Raw genomic sequence first — 21547 nt, forward strand, 5'->3', positions numbered from 1 at the left:
TCTTCTCTTCTCCAGCCTCATTTCTACACCTGTTCATACTCCATTCTGTTTTTAAGTTATGGTATAAAATTTATCTACAGTGCACCATTTCAAGTATATATAGATGGTTCTATGAGTTTTGACAGATGCACATAGTTATATTATGTAACCACAACCGCAAGCAAAACACACAATAGTTCCATCGTTCCTTCTCCCAGCTCTTCTGTGCTCATTTTGCAGCCAACTCCTTCCCCTTTCTCTGTCTTTGGAAACCACTGCTCTGCTTTCTAACCCTATGGTTCTTTTTTCGCTTTTCTTTTTTTCCCTAAGATGTCATATACATGGAAATAGAACATGTATACTGTTGAGTCTGGCATCTTTCACACAACATAATAAATTTGAGACTTAACCATGATGCAGGCATCTGTAGCTCATCCCTTTTTATTACATGGATGTACCGCTTTGTTTATTCACCCGTTGAAGAGCATTTACTATGTTCCTGGTTTTCCACAATTGTGAATAAAGCCACTATAAACATCCATATTTACATTTCTGAGTGAGCATACGTTTTCATTTCATTTCAGTAAACAGCTGGGCATGGGGTTTCTGGGTTTAGATGGTAATGATATGTATTGCTTTGTATGAAACTGCTTTTTCAAAGTGGCGGATCTGTTTTGCTTTTTTCTTTGTGATGTTTGGGAATTCCAGATGATCCGAGCCAGTGCCAACACTTGCTGTTCTCCATTTTCTTTTCTTTCTAAATTTTATTAATATTATTTTTTGTTTTATTTGGTACCAAGGAGTGGAACCCAGGGCCTTATGCATGCTAGAAAGCACTCTACCACTAAGCCACCTTCCCGGTCCCAGTTTTCTTTTCTTAACATGGTGGTGCAGCATTGGGCTTTAACTTGCATTTCACTAATAGTGAAAAGTTTGGGACATATTTTTTTCATGCACCTTTTATTTGTAACCAGCCATATATTGTTTTTTAGTGATGCATTTGTATAAATATTTGACTCCTCCCATCTCTTCTTTGGATTTATTTCTATTTGGGGGATATTAACATTCTTATATATTTTAGATGCAGGTCCTTTATCAGATGTTTGCAAAAATTTTCTCTCCAATTGTCTTGCTTTTCCATTTTCATAAGGGCGGCCTTAAAAAGTGATTTATTTTGAGATAATGGTAGATTCTCAGAGAGAGTTTGCATACTCTTCCTCTAGTTTCCCACAGGATTTACAGCTTGCATAACTACAGTGCAGTGTTATGATCAGGGGCTGACACTGGTGCAATTGTCAGTCTTTCTCACTCTTACTAGACACCCTCATTTGTGGGTGTGTGATTGTGTTCCCTGCAGGGCTGCATCATCGGGCATTTCAGTTAGATACATAGCAGCTCATCTGATTTTCTTTCTTCTTTGTTGAACCGGGGTTTGACCTCAGGGCCTTCAGTTGGCTAAGCTGGCACTCTACCACTTAAGCCACACCTCCAAGTTTCATTTTCTGAGGGTTAATGTTGAGATGAGTCTCAGGAGCTTTTCTCTCTGGGCTGCCTTTAAATGATCTTTCTGCTCTTAGCCAGGATCCTGAGTAGCTAGGATTAGAAACCACAATTCTTTCTTTCTTCCTTTTGTTCTTTCATTCATTCTTTCTTTTGTCAGTCGTAGAGCTTGAACTCTGGGTCTGGGCACTGTCCCTGAACTTCTTTTGCTCAAGACTACTACTCTACCACTTGAGCCACAGCACAACTTCCAGCTTCTTTTTTTCCTATTTATGTGGTACTGTGGAATCGAACCTAGGGCTCATGCTGCAAGGCAAGCACTCTACTACTAAGCCGCGTTCCCAGCCCTATTTCTTTATAAGTACTTTTTTTGTTTTGTTTTGTTTTTTGCTGGTCCTGGGGTTTGAACTCAGGACCTGAGCCTTTCTGTGTTCAAGGCTAGCGCTGTACTACTTAAGCCACAGCACCACTTCTGGCTTTTTCTGAGTAGTTTATTAGAGATAAGAGTCTCACAGACTTTCCTGCCTGGGCTGGCTTTGAACCATGATCCCCAGATCTCAGCCTCCTGAGTAGCTAGGATTACAGGTATGTGCTACCAGCACCCAGCTCATAACTACTTTATACCCTGTCTTCCCTCTGAACAACACTAATCTTCTTGGTCTTTGTAATGTTATTATTTCAAGATGGTTATGTAAATGAAATCATATAGTATTTAACTTCTGAATTTGGCTTTTTTTTTTTTTTTGGTGGGTCATGGGGCTTGAACTCTGGGCTTAGGCACTGTCCCTGAGCTCTTCAGCTCAAGGCGAGCACTCTACCCCTTGAGCCACAGCACCACTTCTGGTTTTCTGATGGCTTATTGAAGATAAGAGTCTCATGGTCTTTCCTGCCTGGGGTGGCTCTGAATCTCAATTCTCAGATCTCAGCCTCTTGAGTAGCTAGGATTGCAGGTGTGAGCCACCAGAACCTGGCAGCTGTTTTTAATATAAATGCCATGTAATTCCCTGGAACGTCATCCAAGTTGTTAAATGTTCATTCCTCTTCATTGATAAATAATATTCCACAGTTTGCTTAACCATTCTCAGTGGAATGACATCGGAGTTGTCTTCACTTTGGGACTATTATAAATGCTCACAAATTTTTTTGTGTGAGCAGAAATTTTAGTATCTCTGGAATAAATGCCTAATGTGGGAGCTTGACGCCAACCTGGGCTACATTGTAATACTCAGTCTCAAAACAAAAAAGTCAAATCTTTTCCAGATTGGCTGTACCAATATACAGTATAGACTTTACATTCTCACCACCAGTACAGTGTGAGCGAATCTTTTTCTCTGTATCCTTCTCAGTATACATGTTGTCACTATTTTTATTATTAAATATTTTTATTGTTATTATAAAGGTGATGTGCAGAGATATTACTGTTTCCTTTGTTCCTCTATTTCCATACTCGCCCACACTCCCCCCAAAGACTGATTTAAAAAAAAAAAGACAAAAAGCAAAGAAAGAAAAAAAAAAGCAACTCTCGCTTCCATTTCCTGGAATTCATTTCGATAAATATTATTGCATATGATCAGAGGTACATAGGCATTATGACTTTGTGTTTCTCCCCTAAGAGTATCGTCCTTTGTGTCAGTATTTAAATTTTTTTTTAATTCAGCCTTTCTGAAAGGTGTAGCGTGGGATCCACTGTGGTTTCAATTTGTATTTCTCCAGCAGACATTGCTAAGACTGTTGTTTGAGTTGCTCATTCGGTCTTGACATGTCTGTTACAGGGGAGGGAGTCTTCCCCTTCCAGGCTTCGTCTCCTCCAAAGCAGAGAGAGACAGTCTTGCACCTACCTACCTGGACCACTGCACTGCCCTGATTTCTGGGTTCTAACTTTCTGTTGAAAACCATCTCCAAGTGGGCCAGGGCACTTTTCCTCCGCTTGAGAAAGTCTCAGCCAGAATACTGTTTGCCCACAGATGAAGCACCAAGTCTTCAATGAACGCACAATAAAGGGCAGAATAGAGGTGAAGTCAAGGAAAAGGGAATGTACTGTTAAATAAGCTGGCAGGGAAGGATACTTACGGTCCCTTTAAATCCAGGACTCAGACCCTGGCTAATGCGCAAGCGTAGCGCTCCCCGCCTGGCTCCGCCCCAACCCCGCCCTCAGCCCACTCCCCTCGGGCCGCCCCTCCTAGACGGCGACCAATTAGGGAGAAGAGGCGTGGTCCCGGTTGCCGCGTTGCTTTTTGGGTAGTGTCCCTAGTTACTGTTGCTAAGGCTGCAAGTGGCCGGAGGTAGTGGGAGTCGGAGGTCTTGGCGGCCCAGGCGTGAGAGGTCAAGGGTCAGCCCTAGCCAGGGCCGCGATGGTGAAGCAGACGATCCAGATTTTCGCTCGAGTGAAGCCCCCGGCCCGGAAGCAACAATCAGGGGTACAGGCCAGCTGGGAGGAGGGGGGGGGGCTCCGGCACGGCGGGACCTCTGTCCCGGGAGCGGGCGGGTCAGCACGCGAGGGCTCCGGGCCGGGGTCGGGGTGAGGGGCGCCCCGGAATCCCGCACGCGCCGACCCCGACGCCCCCGCAGCCACGCAGACGCGCGCACGCCGTCGGGGACGCGGGGGACGCCGGGCCACGCCCACCTCGTGCAGCCCGGGAGGAGCAGACCAGCCCACCCCTGCTCCTGGCCTAGGCGCCCCAAGCACCCGCGCACGCACGCGTGTTTGTAGGGCCTGCACGTGTGTGCACACTCACAGACTGCCTCAGCCACGCAAGGCACCCTCGTGCAGGCATGCTCGTTGGTAGTGCATGCGTGTCTGCTTGCACACTTAGACTATCTTAGTGCATGCGTGCCTATTTGTAGTGCATGCATGTCTGTTTGCACACTCACAGACTGCCTTAGCCACACACAGGAACCTTTCATACATGCATGCTTGTTTGTAGTGCATGAATGACTATTTGCATACTCGCAGACTGCTCCTCAACTACACACAGGTACTGTCCTGCACCTCTCTAGAAAACTGTCACGTATCTCCACACTCACACAACAAGTTCACTCACATGTATTTTTTTCTACTATGTAGGAGCAAGAGATGCATGTTTATAAGGGTCTGAAATGATACAAAAACAGGCGGAAGCAGATACACAGGACATATACCTAACTCAGTACTTTACATGCAATGGAAACGGCAGGAATTTCTTAACTAACAGTGTTAGCACTTTGCAACATAAACATGGATCTTGATATATACTTATTGTAGACAAAGTCAGAGATACTTTTGTAGTATGACACAAGGAATCCTCACCACACATCATTCAACAAATGCTAATGGAGATTTATTGGGTGTGTCCTCAGGTGAGGTAAATTCAGATCGTTATGAAGTTAAAGTATTGCCTTTGCTCTAAGCAGAGGTAATTTGTACTGCTCATATATCTTTCAAAACATTGTTTTCTCTATCTAAAACCCAGCATAATCATTCTGACCATGTCTTGAGAATTTGGCATGGGACAGGTGCTTAACTTGCACAATCTCTGGTTCTCAAAAAAAACTCTGCAAGGTTGGTATCATGTTCCTCATTTTAAAGTCAAGAAACTGAATCTCAGGTAAATCATGAAGCTGGGACACTCAACTCTGGAGCAGCAGAACTGTAAGTTTAAGGGGTTTTTTTTTTTTTTTTTTTTTTTTTTGTGGTTGTTGTTTTGTTTTTAAGCCAAAGCTATTCCCTCTTCGGGCAAAACGAAAGCCAGGCGCCCGTGGCTCATGGCTGTAATCCTAGCTACTCAGGAGGCTGAGATCTGAGGATCACGGCTCAAGGCCAGCCCGGACAGGAAAGACTGTGAGACTCTTATATCCAATAAACCACTAGAAAACCAGAAGTGGTGCTGTGGCTCAAGTGGTAGAGCGCTTGCATTGAGCTGAAGAGACAGTGCCTAAGCCCAGAGTTCAAGCCCCACAATCGACAAAAAAAAAAAAAAAAAAAAAAAAAGAGTATGTTTTTCTGACTTCCAAAGTGAGAATTAAGGCAAGCATAATTTGGTTTCTATTTAGAGTGCCTACAGTGTGTCTATAATATTCCATCCCTCTATTATATCTTTATTGTGTATATGTGTAACATGATAGCATTTGTATCATACCATTTATGTAATAATACAATGAAAATATAATGTCTATATCATCTTTAACACCAGCCCTTTTTTTCCTCATAGAAAACATTTAGAACATGCAAAAAATAAGGTTTTGTTTTGTTCCATATAAAATAGCATTGGGCAAAATGGCTCATGCTTGAAATCCTAGCTATTCAGAGGCTGAGATCTGAGGAGCCTGGTTTGAAGCTAGTCTGGCAGGAAAGTTGATGAAACTCATTTCCAGTTAACCAGCAAAAATCAGGTGTGGCTCAAGTGGTAGAGTGCCAGCCTTGAATGAAAAAGCCAAGTGAGAGCATATGGCCCTGAGTTCAAGCCCCCATAGTGTCACAAAAAATAAAATAGTATAGAAAAGATCCATAGACATATTTCCATTTTTATCTCCTCCTAGAATCATGCCCCACTGTGGAAAAGGAGGAAGAGAGGAGGGGCAGGATTGGCAAGTTGATTGAGAGTCTTGGATTTAATACTGAACCTTTTCTTTCCCAGAAGTACTAGATATTTTAATGTACCTCTTTCTATTTCTTAGGGGAGTCTGGCAAGTAGGTTGTTTGATCCTCTAAGAAGTTTTTTAGGTGTTACAATTGAATTTTCATGATGCTACATTCTTCCCAGGGTATAATGAAATGCCACCAACCCAGAAAGCGAGCAGGAAGGAAAGAATACAGAATGAGTATAGCTCCATCACCTTTAGAAACATCACATATTAACCCCACATCCTCTAGATAGTTGTTTCTCTGCCTGCATATGGGATTGGTGTCATTGGGCGAGCAGTGATTCCAAGGCTTTAGTAATCGTATTTTAAGGCATTATAAGTTAAATTACAACGTATTGGTTAGCAAACAAGATAAATATAGCATAAACATACCTGGTAATTTTTTATTTTATCTTTTTGTCAGTTGTGGGGTTCGAACTCAGGGCCTGGGCTCTGTCCCTGAGCTCTTTTGCTCAAGGCCAGCACTTTGAGCCACAGCTGTCACTTCCCATGTTTAAGTGGTTAACTGAAGATAAGAATCTTACAGGGACTTTTCTTCCCCAGGCTGGCTTTGAACTGCAATCCTCAGATCTCAGTCTCCTGAGTAGCTAGGATTACAGGCGTGAGCTACTGGCACCTGGCTGTATAAATAACTGGTAATTTTTAACCATGGCCCTGTTTTGTGTTTTATTTATACTTTTTCAGAAACATTTTTATATTCACCTTTGCATTTCTTCCGTCTTCTCCCCTACAAACAAAACAAAACAAACAAAAAAGAACCTATCCTATCTTAAATGATAACTATTTTTATGAGCAAAGACAGAAAGCCAATGTATTATAGGCCAAAATTGTCTAGCCTTAGGGGCTTTACTTAAATATCCCCCAAGAATGGTTACTTCAGGTATGTGAAGAACAAGGTAGCCTACCCTGTTACAGTTTTTTGGTTGTTTTTTTTTTAATGCATAAACCCTGTGTGTTTTGTGTCTTACACATTCCTTCACTCACCTGTCTGGCTATTAAATTCCTTTTTTAATTCAGTGCCCTGCAGGACAGACTTTTTAAATATCTCTTGAGACAACTGAGCCAGAAAACCTTGAACCTTACAACATTACTTTCTCCAAATAACTTATTTTACAGAAGTTTCCCAATTTAAACGGGCAGCTTCAATAAAAAAATAATCAGTTTAGGAAATTATTCATACTTTTTAGAGATTTAGGTAGGCTTTTATTTGCTTAGGAATATGACTCCTGTCCCTCCCTCCATCCCCAGTCAGGCATCTAAATGGGTCTTAAACAGGAAGCATTGCTTGTAAGAAAGAATTTTATTTCCTGGTGAAAGACAAGGCGTCTTTTTTAAAATTTAAAAAAAATCTCTAAATCTAACGACTAACTTTTTTATGATGCATTACAAAATGCTTCCATTTCCATTACGTCATTTTATCCCCCTATCCTCCACCCTCCAGAATCTTTGATGGGTGGCAACTCTGTTTTTCTCATTTTATGAATAAGGAGCCTTGATTCTGGTAAATGGAGCTCAGCACGTAGACACCGAACCCTCCCCATTTCCCTGTTCCACGTGATTTATTTCTCTTAAGCTTGAATCTTGATTTTCCTGGGCATTAAACACGAAAGTTGGTAACCAAGAAGAGATTCAGAGAATGCTTATACTTGTGGAGTGTTCGGTTAGGAGCCTCCATTTCCACATCAGCTTAGAGAGGATAAGTCATTTCTCTCCCATCAATTGCCAATCACTGGCTAGGCTAGGATGAAAACTTGGAAAATCTCATCAAAGATGTGCAGTGCATGTGTCTTTTGAGATCACATGTCTCTCATCAAATATGTTTGGAAAACTTGAGCTTTTAGACATAAATCTGAACATTCTTGTGAGCTCTCAGAAAGCTCAGACCTCATCCTTGTATCTTTGTGGCTAGTATTATGCAAATGCTTGGAAATGTGTATTGGTTGTAGTAACATGTTAACCTCTGATCCATAATATGGCAGCAATACTTAGGTTTCAGGGCTATTACTTTTCAATAACAATGAGACATTCAAAGGTTCAAATTTGATCACTCAAATTTAGATCACTCAAAGAGTATTTGAGCTTTGTTTTAGGTTTTAACTCTTCTTCTGTATATATTTTGAAGCTAATATGCAAATCTAAGAAAAAATATCCAAATTATACTACTTTATGACATTTTTATCCTTTTTTCTTTTTTATTTGGTCTGTCGTGGGCTTTGAACTCTGGGCCTGAACGCTGTCCCTCAGCTCTTCAGCTCAAGGCTAGTGCTCTACCACTTGAGCCACAGTGCCACTTTTCTGGTAGTTTATTGGAGAGAAGAGTTTCATGGACTTTCCTGTCCAGGCTGGCTTTCAACCACAATCCTCAGATCTCAGCCTCTTGAGTAGCTAGGATTATAGGCGTGAGCCACCGGTACCCGGCATCTTTCTTTTTTTTCAATCGGTCATGGGGCTTGTACTTGGCCTGGGCACTTTCCCTGAGCTTTTTCTCTCAAGGCTAGTTTTCTCTGCAGCTTTGAGCTACAGTGCCACTTCCAGTTTCAGGGCTAATCACCACTTATGGTGATTAGAGACAAACAGTCTCATGGACTTTCCTGCCCAGGCTGGCTTTGAACTACAATCCTCAGACCTCAGCCTCCTGAGGAGCTAGGATTACAGATGTGAGCCACCAGCACCCGGTGACATTTTATCTTAAAAGTATAACTTTTAGACCATTGCAATACAAATCACAAAAACATGGCCAGAGTTCTGGCTGGAATTTTGCCCATTTGTATTCATTTCTTGTCTGCTTATTTGCAGATTTATTCCATAGACGAAGATGAAAAATTAACACCCAGTTTGGAAATCATCTTACCACATGATCTGGCAGATGGATTTGTGAATAATAAACGAGAAAGCTACAGATTTAAGTAAGGTTACCTTTCTCCTTCTCCATTTCGGTTTTATTATTGAACCAATTCTGGTCCTGCCCCATTATCCACTGAGAAGTCATTAGCTCAACCAACTGGGGAGAAAATAGTACAGGCATCTCACCCAGTAGATAAAACTCAGATCCATGTCTGTCTGTCTGTCTCTCATTCTGTCTCTCTCGGTGTCTCTGTCTCTCTATTTTCACCTCTCACTCACTGTGATGTCTCAGTGGGGCCATACTTTCTAGTACCGTGTTGCCTTGCTGTAAGACAGCGGTTTGTGTGGCTCTTAGCTCGGGGTGCTACCGCCCTTGTGCCCTGTCACAGTAGTGCTGTGAGAAGAGTGACATGGGCCCCACACTACCTCCTCTGCCCCCACCCCTCACCAATCTGAGAAAGACTTCTCTTTGCAGAAGAGATCGATCTTAATTGACTTGGTTACTTTTGAGTCACAGTCAAGAAAACAACAACAACAAAAAAATCCTGCAGATGAAATTGTTGACACCAGGATTCAGTAGTTAAGTGGTGGGAAAGAAACAGTGTTGCAGTCAAATGCAGCGGTGCCATCCACACTTGCATCCCCTTCTTGCAGGTCAGACATCAGGAGTTCTTTGGCTGTTTGCATCCTGTTCTTGGGTTTCTATCCCATGCAGTTGTCTAGATTTCAATGTGGTGCCGATTACAGACACTGTCTCTAAACACACACAGTTTATTATTTGGTCCAGAGCTGCTGCAGGTTTTGAGAGGGATTGATTGTGCAGATCTTGTCAAAGCGGTTCTGTTTACCCAGCATTTGTGGACAGGGGGACAACAGCACCAGTGTAGTGGGACACAGGGCAAACATTGTGATAAGTTAGGTAAGCCCGCTGATGTCAACATGGGGCCATGCGTGAAGCCCTCAGAACAACAAGATTTATTAACCCAGTAGTGTCCAAAAAGGCTCAGCTTTTAAATAAAAATGTTTCCACATTGCAGATTTCAAAGGATATTTGATCAGGATGCAAAGCAAGAGATCGTGTTTGAGCACATTGCCAGACCAGTCGCTGAAAGGTAGGATTCCCCCAGATTTTTGTTCAGTGGGTTCACGGGTTTTCATCTTGTCTTCAAGCCTCAAATAATTGTGGTGATATGTTTCGGTACATCAGTCATCTCCTCGGAGGGTCCGGGCCTTGTCACGATGACAGCATTCAGATGCCCTCTGTTCATCTCGCCATTTATTTTAGACTTAGATTCTGAGCCTCAAGACAAACCAGTCGTGTAGACCACAACGCCATGATTGCTCTCATGTACAGAAAAGATACATAAGCTGAGGATTGCAGGGACAAAGGGGCACACTGCTCATTGCTAGTCACATTGTCCACAGACGCCTATGTGATTTTCTAGATATTATTTCCACACTCCTCGTATGGCCAACACATAGATGGATAGATAATGAAGTGTGGCTGGCACCTGGGAGGCCTAATGATGGCTGACTGTGCTCTACCTCCGGGCTCTTTCAAAGCCAGCTCTTCATTTGTTTAGATCCTTGGCTTCATTGTTTCCAGACGGTTCTGAATGGCTGCTACTGGCACCAAACTCTCATGAGAACACCAAACAAATCAGAATGTCAACATGTCCATATATCTCAGCAAAGGCTTCTTGGGACTGGATACCAGAGCCTGTTGATCAGCATGCTGGCTTTTTGTAGGGTGTCTGTATTGAGAAGGGAGTCTGTATTAAGGTTGGTTTTTGCATCCTGCAATCACTTGGTTGCTTTTATTCACCTAAGAAGCCCCAGATAGATCCATCTTTACGATTGGGATGAAAACTGTATCTTCTCAGTGAACCCAATCTTCAAGTCCACTCACGAGGGTACTGTTACTTTGCTTGCTTGCATTACTGGAAACCATATGGCCACATTTGGTCTCTGAGGCTCCTGGGCTATGAATCTCGTTCAAACCGAGCCCTTCTCTTTCAATAGTCTCCCTTCATTGGTGGAACCCAGTCAAATGGGCTTGAACTATTTCAGTTCTAATCACCAGCCAGTAAGCCTTCTTTGGATGAATTCAGGTCTCAAAAGTTTCTAGAATTCCCTTCCTTTTAGTAATCACTTGAGTGTAGGCCACTGTTTATAGAACTAGTTGGTATTTTAATGGGAGACTTCCTGGAGGAAGCCGGGAGTATCTGCACCTCCAGGTCCTCCTCCTCCCACTGATTTTCTCTCCCATCCTGGCCCCCCCCCCCCACCTCCAGCCACTCCCCCATCCTCAGCTTTTCTTTACAGCAACTGGATGGGAAACAATGAGCTATTTACTATTACAGTTCCTTCCTGTTGGTTGCAGGTTCTGGGCCCCAGTGCGTCACTGGAATTGCTTTTGTCAAAGCCCTACCTTCTACTAGATTTAATAGTAGCCCTTTCTCACACTCCTGTCACTTGGTAGGCCCTCTGTCTCCACACACTTGATCATCCCGTCCTCCCTGAAACCTTTCTGCATTTAGCTTCTAAGATGACACACACATACACACACACACACACACACACACACACACACACACGCACGCATGCGCACACACACACACACACACACACACACACACACACACACACACACACACACATACACGCAGGCCTTGTTCCCACGGCCTCATAGTCATTCCTTCGCTAGTCTGTTTAGCTTTGGTTGTATACAGTAACCATTCATTCTCCCTGTGCCCTGGGCCTGGAATTCTCTTCCCTCACAAGTCTGCAGGGTTGTTTCTACCCAGAGAAGTTACTTTGATAGTTCATTTGCCACAATACCTAGAGAAAGCCAAAGCCTGAGAGTTGTATGAAGTTGAATGTGGACACTGTGAGTTCTCAGACCAGTGTATGATGAGGATTGCTGGACCAGGGGTAGACCAAAAAGCAGAGCATGGATCATAGTTCCTGAGGGTTTCCCTAAGACCATAAGAGACTCTGACTGGCAGGTTAGAGATAAGCTCCCATCAGTAGATGCACTCCTTAGCAAGAAGATCCAGATCAGGTTCTGGGCCCAGCATTTCATGAAAGCAGAACATTGGCAGTGAGCCAGGAGGAGGAGTGTGGAAATGAGAAAAGGAAGCCACTGCTAGCTGCTTTAAAGAGCCAGTTACCACTATGAGCAACTCGGTCACCATCCTAAGATACAGGCAGATGCTGATATAGGAACAGGCCCAGAGTTGTTCCCCAGAGACCAAGAAAAGATGGGGAACTTCCCACCCCTGTCCCTCACTGGCTGACGAAAGGTTAGTATCCTGACACCTCAAAGCCTCACCTGAAGGAATAAACAGGAGCCCAGGAAAAGTATGAGCAGATGCCCATCCAAACCCACTTCCCTCCCCTCCCCTTCTCAGAACAATTTCAATTTCAGAACAATTTCAGAACAGGTTTCATCGTTCTGTTTTCATGCAGTGTGTATTAAATACTTTGAGCATATTCACCTCCATCCCTGATGCCCTCTCCAAAATTTTGCCCAGCCTCCTCCTGCGGTGCCTACCCACAAAGAGAACTGTGTACCACTAATTTGTGCTAATTTTAAAAAGTGGAAAAGAGAGTAAGAAAGGTATAAAGTTTGATGAAATGGTACCTTCATATGTGTTAGTATCCATATTATCACAGTGTTTATAAGAACAAGAATTTACAGTTGTGGCTTAAAACTGACTAAATGTGTGTATTGATTTAGTTGTTGTTAGCTATTGTGTTTGTTACATTGATGTGTGTGTGTGTGTGTGTGTGTGTGTGTGTGTGTGTGTGTGTGTGTGGTTGGTTGGTCATGTGGCTTGAACTCAGGTCTAGGCACTGTCCCTGAGCTCTTTTAGCTCCAGGCTAGCACTCTACCACTTGAGCCACAGCTCCACTTCCAGTTTTCTGATGATTCTCTGGAGATAAGAGCCTCAAAGATTTTCCTGCCTGGGTTGGCTTTGAACCACAGTCCTAAGATCTCAGCCTCATGAGGCATGAGCCAACAGCTCCCTGCTACATTGATGTTTTAAGATATCAGAGAAGGAGACCTTCTGAATTCATCATTCAGTGTCTTTATTGGCTGTGGCTCAGAGCAGCCCCTCAGGCAGGAGTCTTTGTGTGGCTCTCTTACCCACATTTCCACTGTTCCACCTACTTGTCTGTGCCCAAGGGGGAAAAGCATCTACAATCCACAGTAAGAAATGGAGGCCTGTTGAGATTCACTTCTGAGAGTAGGATTTGCACTGAACAGGGCTCCAGGAGGCAAAAGTGAAGTCGATGGAAGTCAACCCAGAGTCATGTTGGGGAAGACTTTTGATCCTGATTGATTTGCCTTTTGAAAACAAGTAAGCAAATCTCAGTAACAGTGTCTCACAGTGAATCTTGGCTTTCATTTGTGCCTGGCCTGTAGTAATTAGATTCACCAGCACATACCAAAGACAATTCTATTTTTACTCAGTGATAGTCATTCTTCTATAGGACAAACAACCCTGCAACCACTGTAACCTTATGTTAATCGACTCTTGCTTTTCTTTGCATTTCTTTAATGGCATTAACTTTACCATCATCAAAACATTAGTATTCATTGTAGAAAATCCACCCACACAGAAAAAAAAAATAATAATGCTGGTTAACACATGTACATCTCACACACTTTAAATTGTGTTACATAGATTTGAATCCTGATGTTTAACAATGAAACTGTTGATATTAATGTTAATCGAGTATGTATAGTGTCACTTTAATGCATTGCTGTGGTTTATGTGGTTGTCCACTGCTGATCCTTTGCTATGAATCTAACTGCAGTGAGTATCTCTACAGAGGGGGCAGAAACAAAGAATCCCTTGGGGCGAATGGGAACAGAGAGTGCTGGGTAGCTATGGCAGGCTCCGCCCACTTGGGCTACAATGCACCCACATGCTTCCAGCTGTGGCCTGGGAAGTTCCTAGCTCCTCAGAAAGTGCCCTCACAAAGCCCAGTAAACAAGGTCCAAGAGAAACAAAACAAACCAGTGTTCATTGTGTCTGCATCTTTGTTGTGAGATCGGGTTGGAAGAATATCCTGACAGTAGACTGCAGACCGAGATAAAAATCTTCTCAGGTGTTTGAAATTCACATTACTTCGTCTCATTTTGCCTGTTAACTTTTTTTTTTTTTTTTTTGATGCTGGATCTTGAATCAGGGCCTGGGTTCTGTCCTTTCGCTCTTTCGATCAGACTGGTGCTTTACCACTTGAGCTACAGGTCCACTTCTGGCTTTTTGGTGGTGATTTGGTGATAAGAGTCTCCTAAGCTTTCCTGCCTGGGCTGGCTTTGAACCACAATCCTCAGATCTCAGCTTCCTGAGTAGCTAGGATTGTAGGTATGAGCCACAGGCTCCTGGCTGGAGCCAAGCTTTTGTAGTAGAATTTCTGTTATTCTCTGACTTGGGGCTCTACCCTTGTGTTTAGCCATGTACCCTTGTGTTTAGCCATGTGTTCGGAATTTTTAGCGTACTTCTTCATAAGTAACACAAATTAGAGATGAGAAAGGTGACATTCTCTTTTACCTCCTCCCTCCCAGGCTTGTTCTTCCTGGGTCAGGATGTCTCTCCGCTCACCCACGCTGTGAGATTTCCATGTGCTCCCAATAACATTTCTTTCTCGTGTGTCTACACTGTCTTTAGGATAACTTCTCTCAGAAGAAAGTAGATTATATGAACTGAACTTTATTATCTTTCATCCAGCTAATATTTACTGGATCTAAGTGTATATCTAGCACTACAAGCAAGTCTTAGCTTTCTCAGAGGAATTTGATTACAGGCTTACACCTGTAATCCTGGATACTCAGGAGTCTGAGGATTGTGGTTTGAAGCCAGCCTAGGCAGGAAAGTCTGTGAGACTCTCATCTCCAATTAACCACCAAAAAGCCAGAAGTGGAACTGTGGTGCAAGTAGTAGAGCACTGGCCTTGAGCAAAAAAGCTCAGTGATAGCACCTGAGTTTAAACTCCAGGACACACACACACACACACACAATTCTCGTTTAGGAAAAGAAATCCAAGGTTGATAGAATTTCGGGCACGATGATACACGGATATGAAAGCGATTTTGCTGTGAGAAGACCTTTTGGTCAACAGTCCAATACGTCATTGTATCCGCCATCATCTCAGCATCTGTCTACCCTGCCCACAGTTCCAGTGGGCCTGTGACTTTGGGGTCAGAAGAAGGGATGTGTTCAGAGCAACATGGTAGAGGTTTCCTGCAGCCGCTTAGGGATGGGCATAGGACTGGGAGCCGTGACTAAGCAGAAGTGAACTGGAGCCGTCAGACCCTTACTCTCGGCAGTGTCTAGGAGGGGAAATCAGAGCAAAGCAGGCAGAAGCGGAAGCTGAGAGGGCACCAGGTAGAGGAAGAGAGTCTGGGGATCTCACTGTGGGACAAAGGGAATCACAGTTACGAGTGAGCCGCGACAGACCCAAAGATAAACCAGGAGAAGGTCCCAGGAGGTGCAGAGAACTGGAACCCATGACGTTCCACCCACCTTCACAGCACGGCCAGCTCCTTCCATCTCTCAGTTGTAATTCACTACACTCAGTGCAGCTAATGGCACCAGGGTCACACTAGTAGACACCATCTACTTTGTGACAAAAGCTTGGCCTGAGTAAAGACCGGCACCATACTTTTGAATGTGTATTGAATTCCCCAAAGCATGATGATAGTGATGTAATTCAGGTTTAATGCGTGAGTTGGATGAGTTTATGGAGCTGGTTCTCCCTTGGGAAATGTAGAACTAGTGCAGCCTACATAGGGCTACATCCCGACTCAAAATGCTTCTGTGTCGCCCACCTCACCCAAATCAAAAGCCAGCTCCTTCCAAAAAGAAGTTATTTCACCAGAATCACCAGCTAAGAGACAATAAAATCAATACTTCGCAATAATGTATCTGAAGTTTATCTCAGTGTTGTCAGAGCATATAAAATCCTCCCCACAGCTCCAGTAATAGTTGCACAGGCAGGAAGACCCTTCTCAAAATTAAAAATGATCTACGTGATTTATGATCTCCCATGTGCCAAGCAGGACAGGCTCTGGTTTCAGTTATATCCACTGAAAATAAAGTTGTTACAGATATAAATGTTGATGTCAATAACAAATATGTTGAAAAGTAAGCCAAGGAAATGATAGGATCACTCAAAATGCATTCATCAAGTAGTAGTATTTTTACATTATGTAGAATGATAATGCCAGCATATATATTTATAATATGGATGTTTGTTATCACTCATGCATCCATATGATCTTTTTAACTATAAGTGATCCTTGTAAATGCAGCCGTAAAATATTTTTAAGGGAAAAAGCTTTTTTTCCCAGTGCATTAGTAATGTTTTAGTAATGTTTTCCCCCCTGCTTTTTGTCTCAGGGACCCCAAATTTTCTTGGTGGATTGGACCACCCAATAGCCTTTACAGCCCTGCCTAGTCTTCCACAACCTGTTTCTCTCTTGCCAATAGCATAATTATTTTGTCAAATTTAGCAAATATCAATATTATCCTCTGGCTTCCTACCTCCACATTCCCTCCTTTACTTTCTCTGCTCCAGATTGCGTGTGTGTGTGTGTGTGTGTGTGTGTCCAAGTATATATGTACATGTGTGTGTGCCGATCCTGGGGCTTGAACCCAAGACCTGGGCGCTGTCCATGAGCTTCTTTTGCTCAAGGCTAGTGCTCTACCACTTAAGCTACAGCTGTACTTTCAGCTTTTTTTTTTAGTAGATTTTTTGTTGTTGTTGTTGTTGTTGTTGTTTTGTCGGTAGTAGGGCTTGAACTCTGGGCCTGAGCACTGTCCCTCAGCTCTTCAGCTCAAGGCTAGCGCTCTACCACTTGAGCCACAGTGCCACTTCCAGTTTTCTGGTGGTTTATCGGAGATAAGAGTTTCACGGACTTTGCTGACCGGGCTGGCTTTGAACCACAATCCTCAGATCTCAGCCTCCTGAGTAGCTAGGATTACAGGCATGAGCCACCGGCGCCCAGCTATAGTAGTTTTTTTCAAGATGAGAGTTTCATAGATTTTCCTGCCAAGGATAGCTTTGAACTGTGATCCTCAGATCTCAGCCTCCCAAGAGACAAGGGTTATAGTCATGAGCTACTGGTGCCTACTTCTCTACTATGATTTTAATATTCCAAAACCTTCCATCTTTAAGGTTTTTGCCCTGAATATTTTCTCTGCCTGGAATGCCCTCATACCTTGTAGCTTCTCAGATGTCAGCTTTCCAGAAGAAGCCACTGCAAGGTCTCCTTCCCCTCACCACCTCCAGCCCTGACTCCCCTCTTTCTATTTTCCCATCAGCCCCAGCACTTCCTGAGAGTTTATTTACTTGTATACATACATTATGTCGTCTTTGTTTGACTAGGAGAGGCATCTTTTTTTGGCTCTGTTCACCGGTGATTTTGAATACCCGTAGCAGGGCCAGTCCACACAAACATCAGCCAATATGTATGGAGTGGAGGCATTCTAAAACCATTAGATACTTGTGCAGTCTCCTTCCGTGCAAGCCAAAAGGATTCACCTAATGGCCAGGGGCTTTCCCCTGCTGGGCAACAGGCAGATTAAATTCTTGAGTCTTCAGATTGTCCAACTGCGAGCACTCTTGTGCCCCCATCTATTTTAATAAATGAAAGTCCCATTCTAGAGGATCCCCATTACGCATGCTAATTAAATAGTGCAGTTCATGTCTGTGCAGCGTATTTTAGAGCTATAAAAGGGTTTCAGAACACTGGGGACTTTGTTATAAAAGCTGAAGCCGTTCTTCACTTGTGAGGAATATTTATTTATTCTGAGATCCTGTTTTTGCAACTCAGTCTTTCCGCTATCAGGAGCACCGTCTATTTTCATTTTCCAGTCTCTGTATTTTCACCAACTGAGTGTCTGGCCAATTGTATTGGGAATTAATCTTCTCCATAAGTAAATACCCCTCATCAGGGCTCTATGGGGACTGGAATGTAGGTTTACTGTCGCAGATTCACTCTCATTAGAATGGCTGCTAGCCTGTTGAAGCAGAGAGGGTACTTCATTTTTACCCTAACTAGCTGAGCCACTGTTCTCATTTTAAAAAGTGAAACTTAATTATATTAATTATAGCACACTGTTCTCTCAGAAACAATGTCTTCTTCATGTCTTATATTGCAGCTCTTCTAAGAATCCGTGAGAGTACAAGACTATATTTATTTTGTTTTATTATTCATTTATGTAAACTTTAAATTATGTTTGTAGTGCTGGAGTTCGAATCAAGGGCTTGCCACTTGTGAGGCAAGTTGTTCTGCTTGAAACATGCCTCCAAGTCTTTTTGTTTTCCTTAACCGGCTAGGGGCTTGTTGCCCCGGGCCAACCTCAGATTACCGTCCTCCTAGGCTTCCCGCACAGCTCAGACTACAGGCATGACCAAAGTTCTCAGCCCAGACTGAATATTTTTGACACTGACGAGATTGACAGGTTATCAGAGAGCTACATCTCAGCACATAGCTCTCCTGGCTCTCAGCCTCTTTCTCTCCTCCTCTTCCAAGGTTTTCTCTGCCCTGCCTTTACCACTGTCTCAGCTCAGGGTTTTCTCTTTTAGAAATGTCTCTCCTCATTCACCTCCAACCGGATTGAGTAAATGAAAATATAGGAACCCAGTGACATTTGAATTTCAGATGAATGTGACTGGATTTTTTTTTTTTTAATATAAATACATCACAAGTGTTGCACAGGTCATACTCTACTAAAATGAGATTCACTGTTTATCTGAGGTTCCAGTTTGAATGGGCACCCTGTGTTTCATCTGGAAGCCCCAGTCTCGGCCCTGTCCCGGTGATCTTGTCTATGCAGTTTCCTCGCCACAGTTCACATTTCCCGGGTGGGTTGAACAGAGCACACATCTCCCTTCCGCAGCTGGGTTTCCCCTGTGTACTCTCCCCTCGTTCCTCAGCCCACGTGCAGCCCCCAGCCCGCCGATCTGCCCACCCACCCACCCACCCACCCCTACCTCTCCTGGTAATGGTGCGGCAGGCCTTGCGCTTGACATTCTGAGGTTGCTTTGCATCCTCCGTTCCCTCACCCCTGGGTCCAGTCGGTGACATGGGGCTGTTCATTCTTCCCTCAAGGCGCCTTTTCCCCTCCCTTCCTCCTTCTCTTCCTGTTCCCTGCCCACTACTTCTCCCTCTCGCTTCCAGCTAGGCCCTCCCCTCCCAGGTCATTTTTTCCCACTGCCTGCTGATCATTCTACATCATCATACCAATCTTTCTCCTTTCTCCTTCTCCGTGTGGTCTTCAGTGATTTCCTGTGATCTTCAAGGCCCCACGGCCCCCCGCCAGACCTTCCAGATTTCCAGATTAGCCCCTATGTGATGCTCTGGATCTCGGGGTGCCCTTAGAGAGCTTTTAAGCCATGCAATCAGTGAACATGTAGATTACAAAGAAGCATTAACCTAATTCTTCATCACTATATTCGTAAACATCGCATTGTGAAATTTACCCTAATAAAAATTAATCATATTATAATTATACCAATATGAAGGAATGGTTTCATTTTTTCCCACTTAATGAATGTTACACGCTTCCTTGTACTTTGAAGTAACTAATTAAAGTTCAGTTTATTAACAAAATTGAATATGGTACTTCGTGTTATGTTTGGTTTTGTGAACAAATGTATACTGAAATGTGTATTATTACTGAACTGATGGTAGTATATCATGACCTGATGTTTGTTAATTCCTGATTTTCGATCTAGAAATCAGGTTAAGCTGGGCATGGTTGCTCACCCCTGTAATCCTAGCTACTCAGATGGTTTGGGGTAAGAGGACTGCAGTTCGCAGCTAGCCTAGGCAAAAAAAAAGTTTGTAAAACATTTGTGATATGTGCCTGTTATATCTATTATTGGGGAAATATAAGTAGAAGGATCAAGGTCCAGGGCATAAAGGTTAGACCTTATTCAGAAATACCTAATGCAGGCCGGGTGCTAGTGGCTTACACCTGTAATCCTAGCTACTCAGGAGGCTGAGATCTGATGATCGCGGTTCAAAGCCAGCCCAGGTAGGAAAGTCTGTGAGACTCTTATCTACAATAAACCACCAGAAAACTGGAAGTGGCGCTGTGGCTCAATTGGTAGAGCACTTGCCTTGAGCTGAAGACATCAGGGAGAGCGCCCAGGCCCCGCGTTCAAGCCCCTCAACTGACCAAAAAAAAAAAAAAAATGCCTAATGCAAAAAGTGCTGAGAGTATGCTTCAATTGCTAGAACACCTGCCTAGCAAGCACAGGGTCCTGTGTTCAAATCCGGTACCTACAAGGGGAAAAAATCCACTTAATGTACTTTCATACTTCTCACGTTTTATTTCTGCTAAGTTCTAGACAGCTATTTTTAAGTACTTTTCTGTAGTAAATATAGAGTATTTTGTTTTACATAGTATTTTGTTTACAGTTAATAGAAAGCCAGAGTGTATCCTGCTCTTCCTCCTCCAGATGCCCCATTGGTCTCGTTCTAGAAGGCCATGGCTTGGGGTGGAGGGAATATGTCTCAGTGGTGTGCCTTACCACACTTCTTTTTATGGTTTTGGCTTGGATACAAAGTACTGTAGCAGCTTCTCGGGAAATCTGAGAAAGGCTAACCACTGGTTCCTTTAGTCCTGCTTTTCTCCTGGGCTGTAGTAAATTGAATAAACTATAGGCTTGGGGTTCTTGGTATATACCTATCAAAATGCAGATTGGTTTATATTAGTTGTAAACTTCAGAGTTCATCTTTACAATCAGTGCCGACTTGTCATGCAATTAGTTACACTGATGTAGATTGACTTAGTGCGAGATTAGAGGCTAGGAGTCATCAGAGGGTTTCAGGCCCACAAGTGCTGGTGCTGGGTCACTTCCTTTGCACCCGTAGATCTCCTCCCTCCACTCCCCACCCCCTGCCTTCTGCCCTAGCAGGCTGATCTGGGTAGGCCCCTCAGCCAGCTCCCCGAGATCCAGCAATGGAAGAGCCTCACCAGGCGACAGGGGCTGGGGGACAGTGGCTTTCTTCCTGTAAAGTCTTCCTGGCTCACTGTTCTCTTTAGACTCAAGGTCAGTTTCTCTCTCCAGGCAGCCGATGCTCTGTAGCTATTTCTCTTCTGGATCGCAGTAGCCTTTCCTTCCCCTGTGCTTTCAGGTCTGCTGGGCAGCAGATCCATGGCCGCCAGCGTGAGCACTGAACACTCTCCCGTGTGGTCCCGCAGAATGCTGTCATGTGTTTATAGAAAGGTCCTCCATGTACTGTGTACCGTGCGTCTCCTGCTAGGACCATTGCTGATGGAGTGCTTAACTAATTCCATCCTTGGACTAGATACACTATCCTTCCTTCCTTCCTTCCTTCCTTCCTTCTCTTTCTTCCTTCTCTTTCTTTCTTTCTTTTTTCTTTCCTTCCTTCTTTCTTTCTTTCTTTCCTTTTCTTTTTTGTGCCAGTCCTAAGGCTTGAACTCAGAGCCTGGGCTCTGTCCCTGAGCCTCAGTGCTCAAAGCTAGCACTCTACCATGTGAGCCACAGTGCCACTTCTGGCTTTTTCTGAGTTGTTTGTTGGAAATGAGTCTCATAGACTTTCCTGTCTGGG

At 43.6% G+C, this 21547-nt stretch overlaps 1 protein-coding gene across 1 annotated transcript; it reads left to right on the top strand.

Annotated features, from left to right (window-relative positions):
- The first annotated feature begins 3767 nt into the window (after positions 1 to 3767).
- Positions 3768 to 12050, top strand: LOC122111136 (kinesin-like protein KIF6). The gene is made up of 4 exons (XM_042683871.1): positions 3768 to 3896; positions 8896 to 9005; positions 9981 to 10055; positions 11990 to 12050. Exons 1-4 carry the CDS (start codon positions 3831 to 3833, stop codon positions 12048 to 12050), a joined length of 312 nt encoding a protein of 103 aa, XP_042539805.1. The 5' UTR covers positions 3768 to 3830.
- Positions 12051 to 21547: the final 9497 nt, after the last annotated feature.

Source organism: Dipodomys spectabilis, unplaced genomic scaffold (assembly GCF_019054845.1).
Source record: "Dipodomys spectabilis isolate Male_0828 unplaced genomic scaffold, ASM1905484v1 ptg000085l, whole genome shotgun sequence".
Lineage (NCBI taxonomy): Eukaryota > Metazoa > Chordata > Mammalia > Rodentia > Heteromyidae > Dipodomys > Dipodomys spectabilis.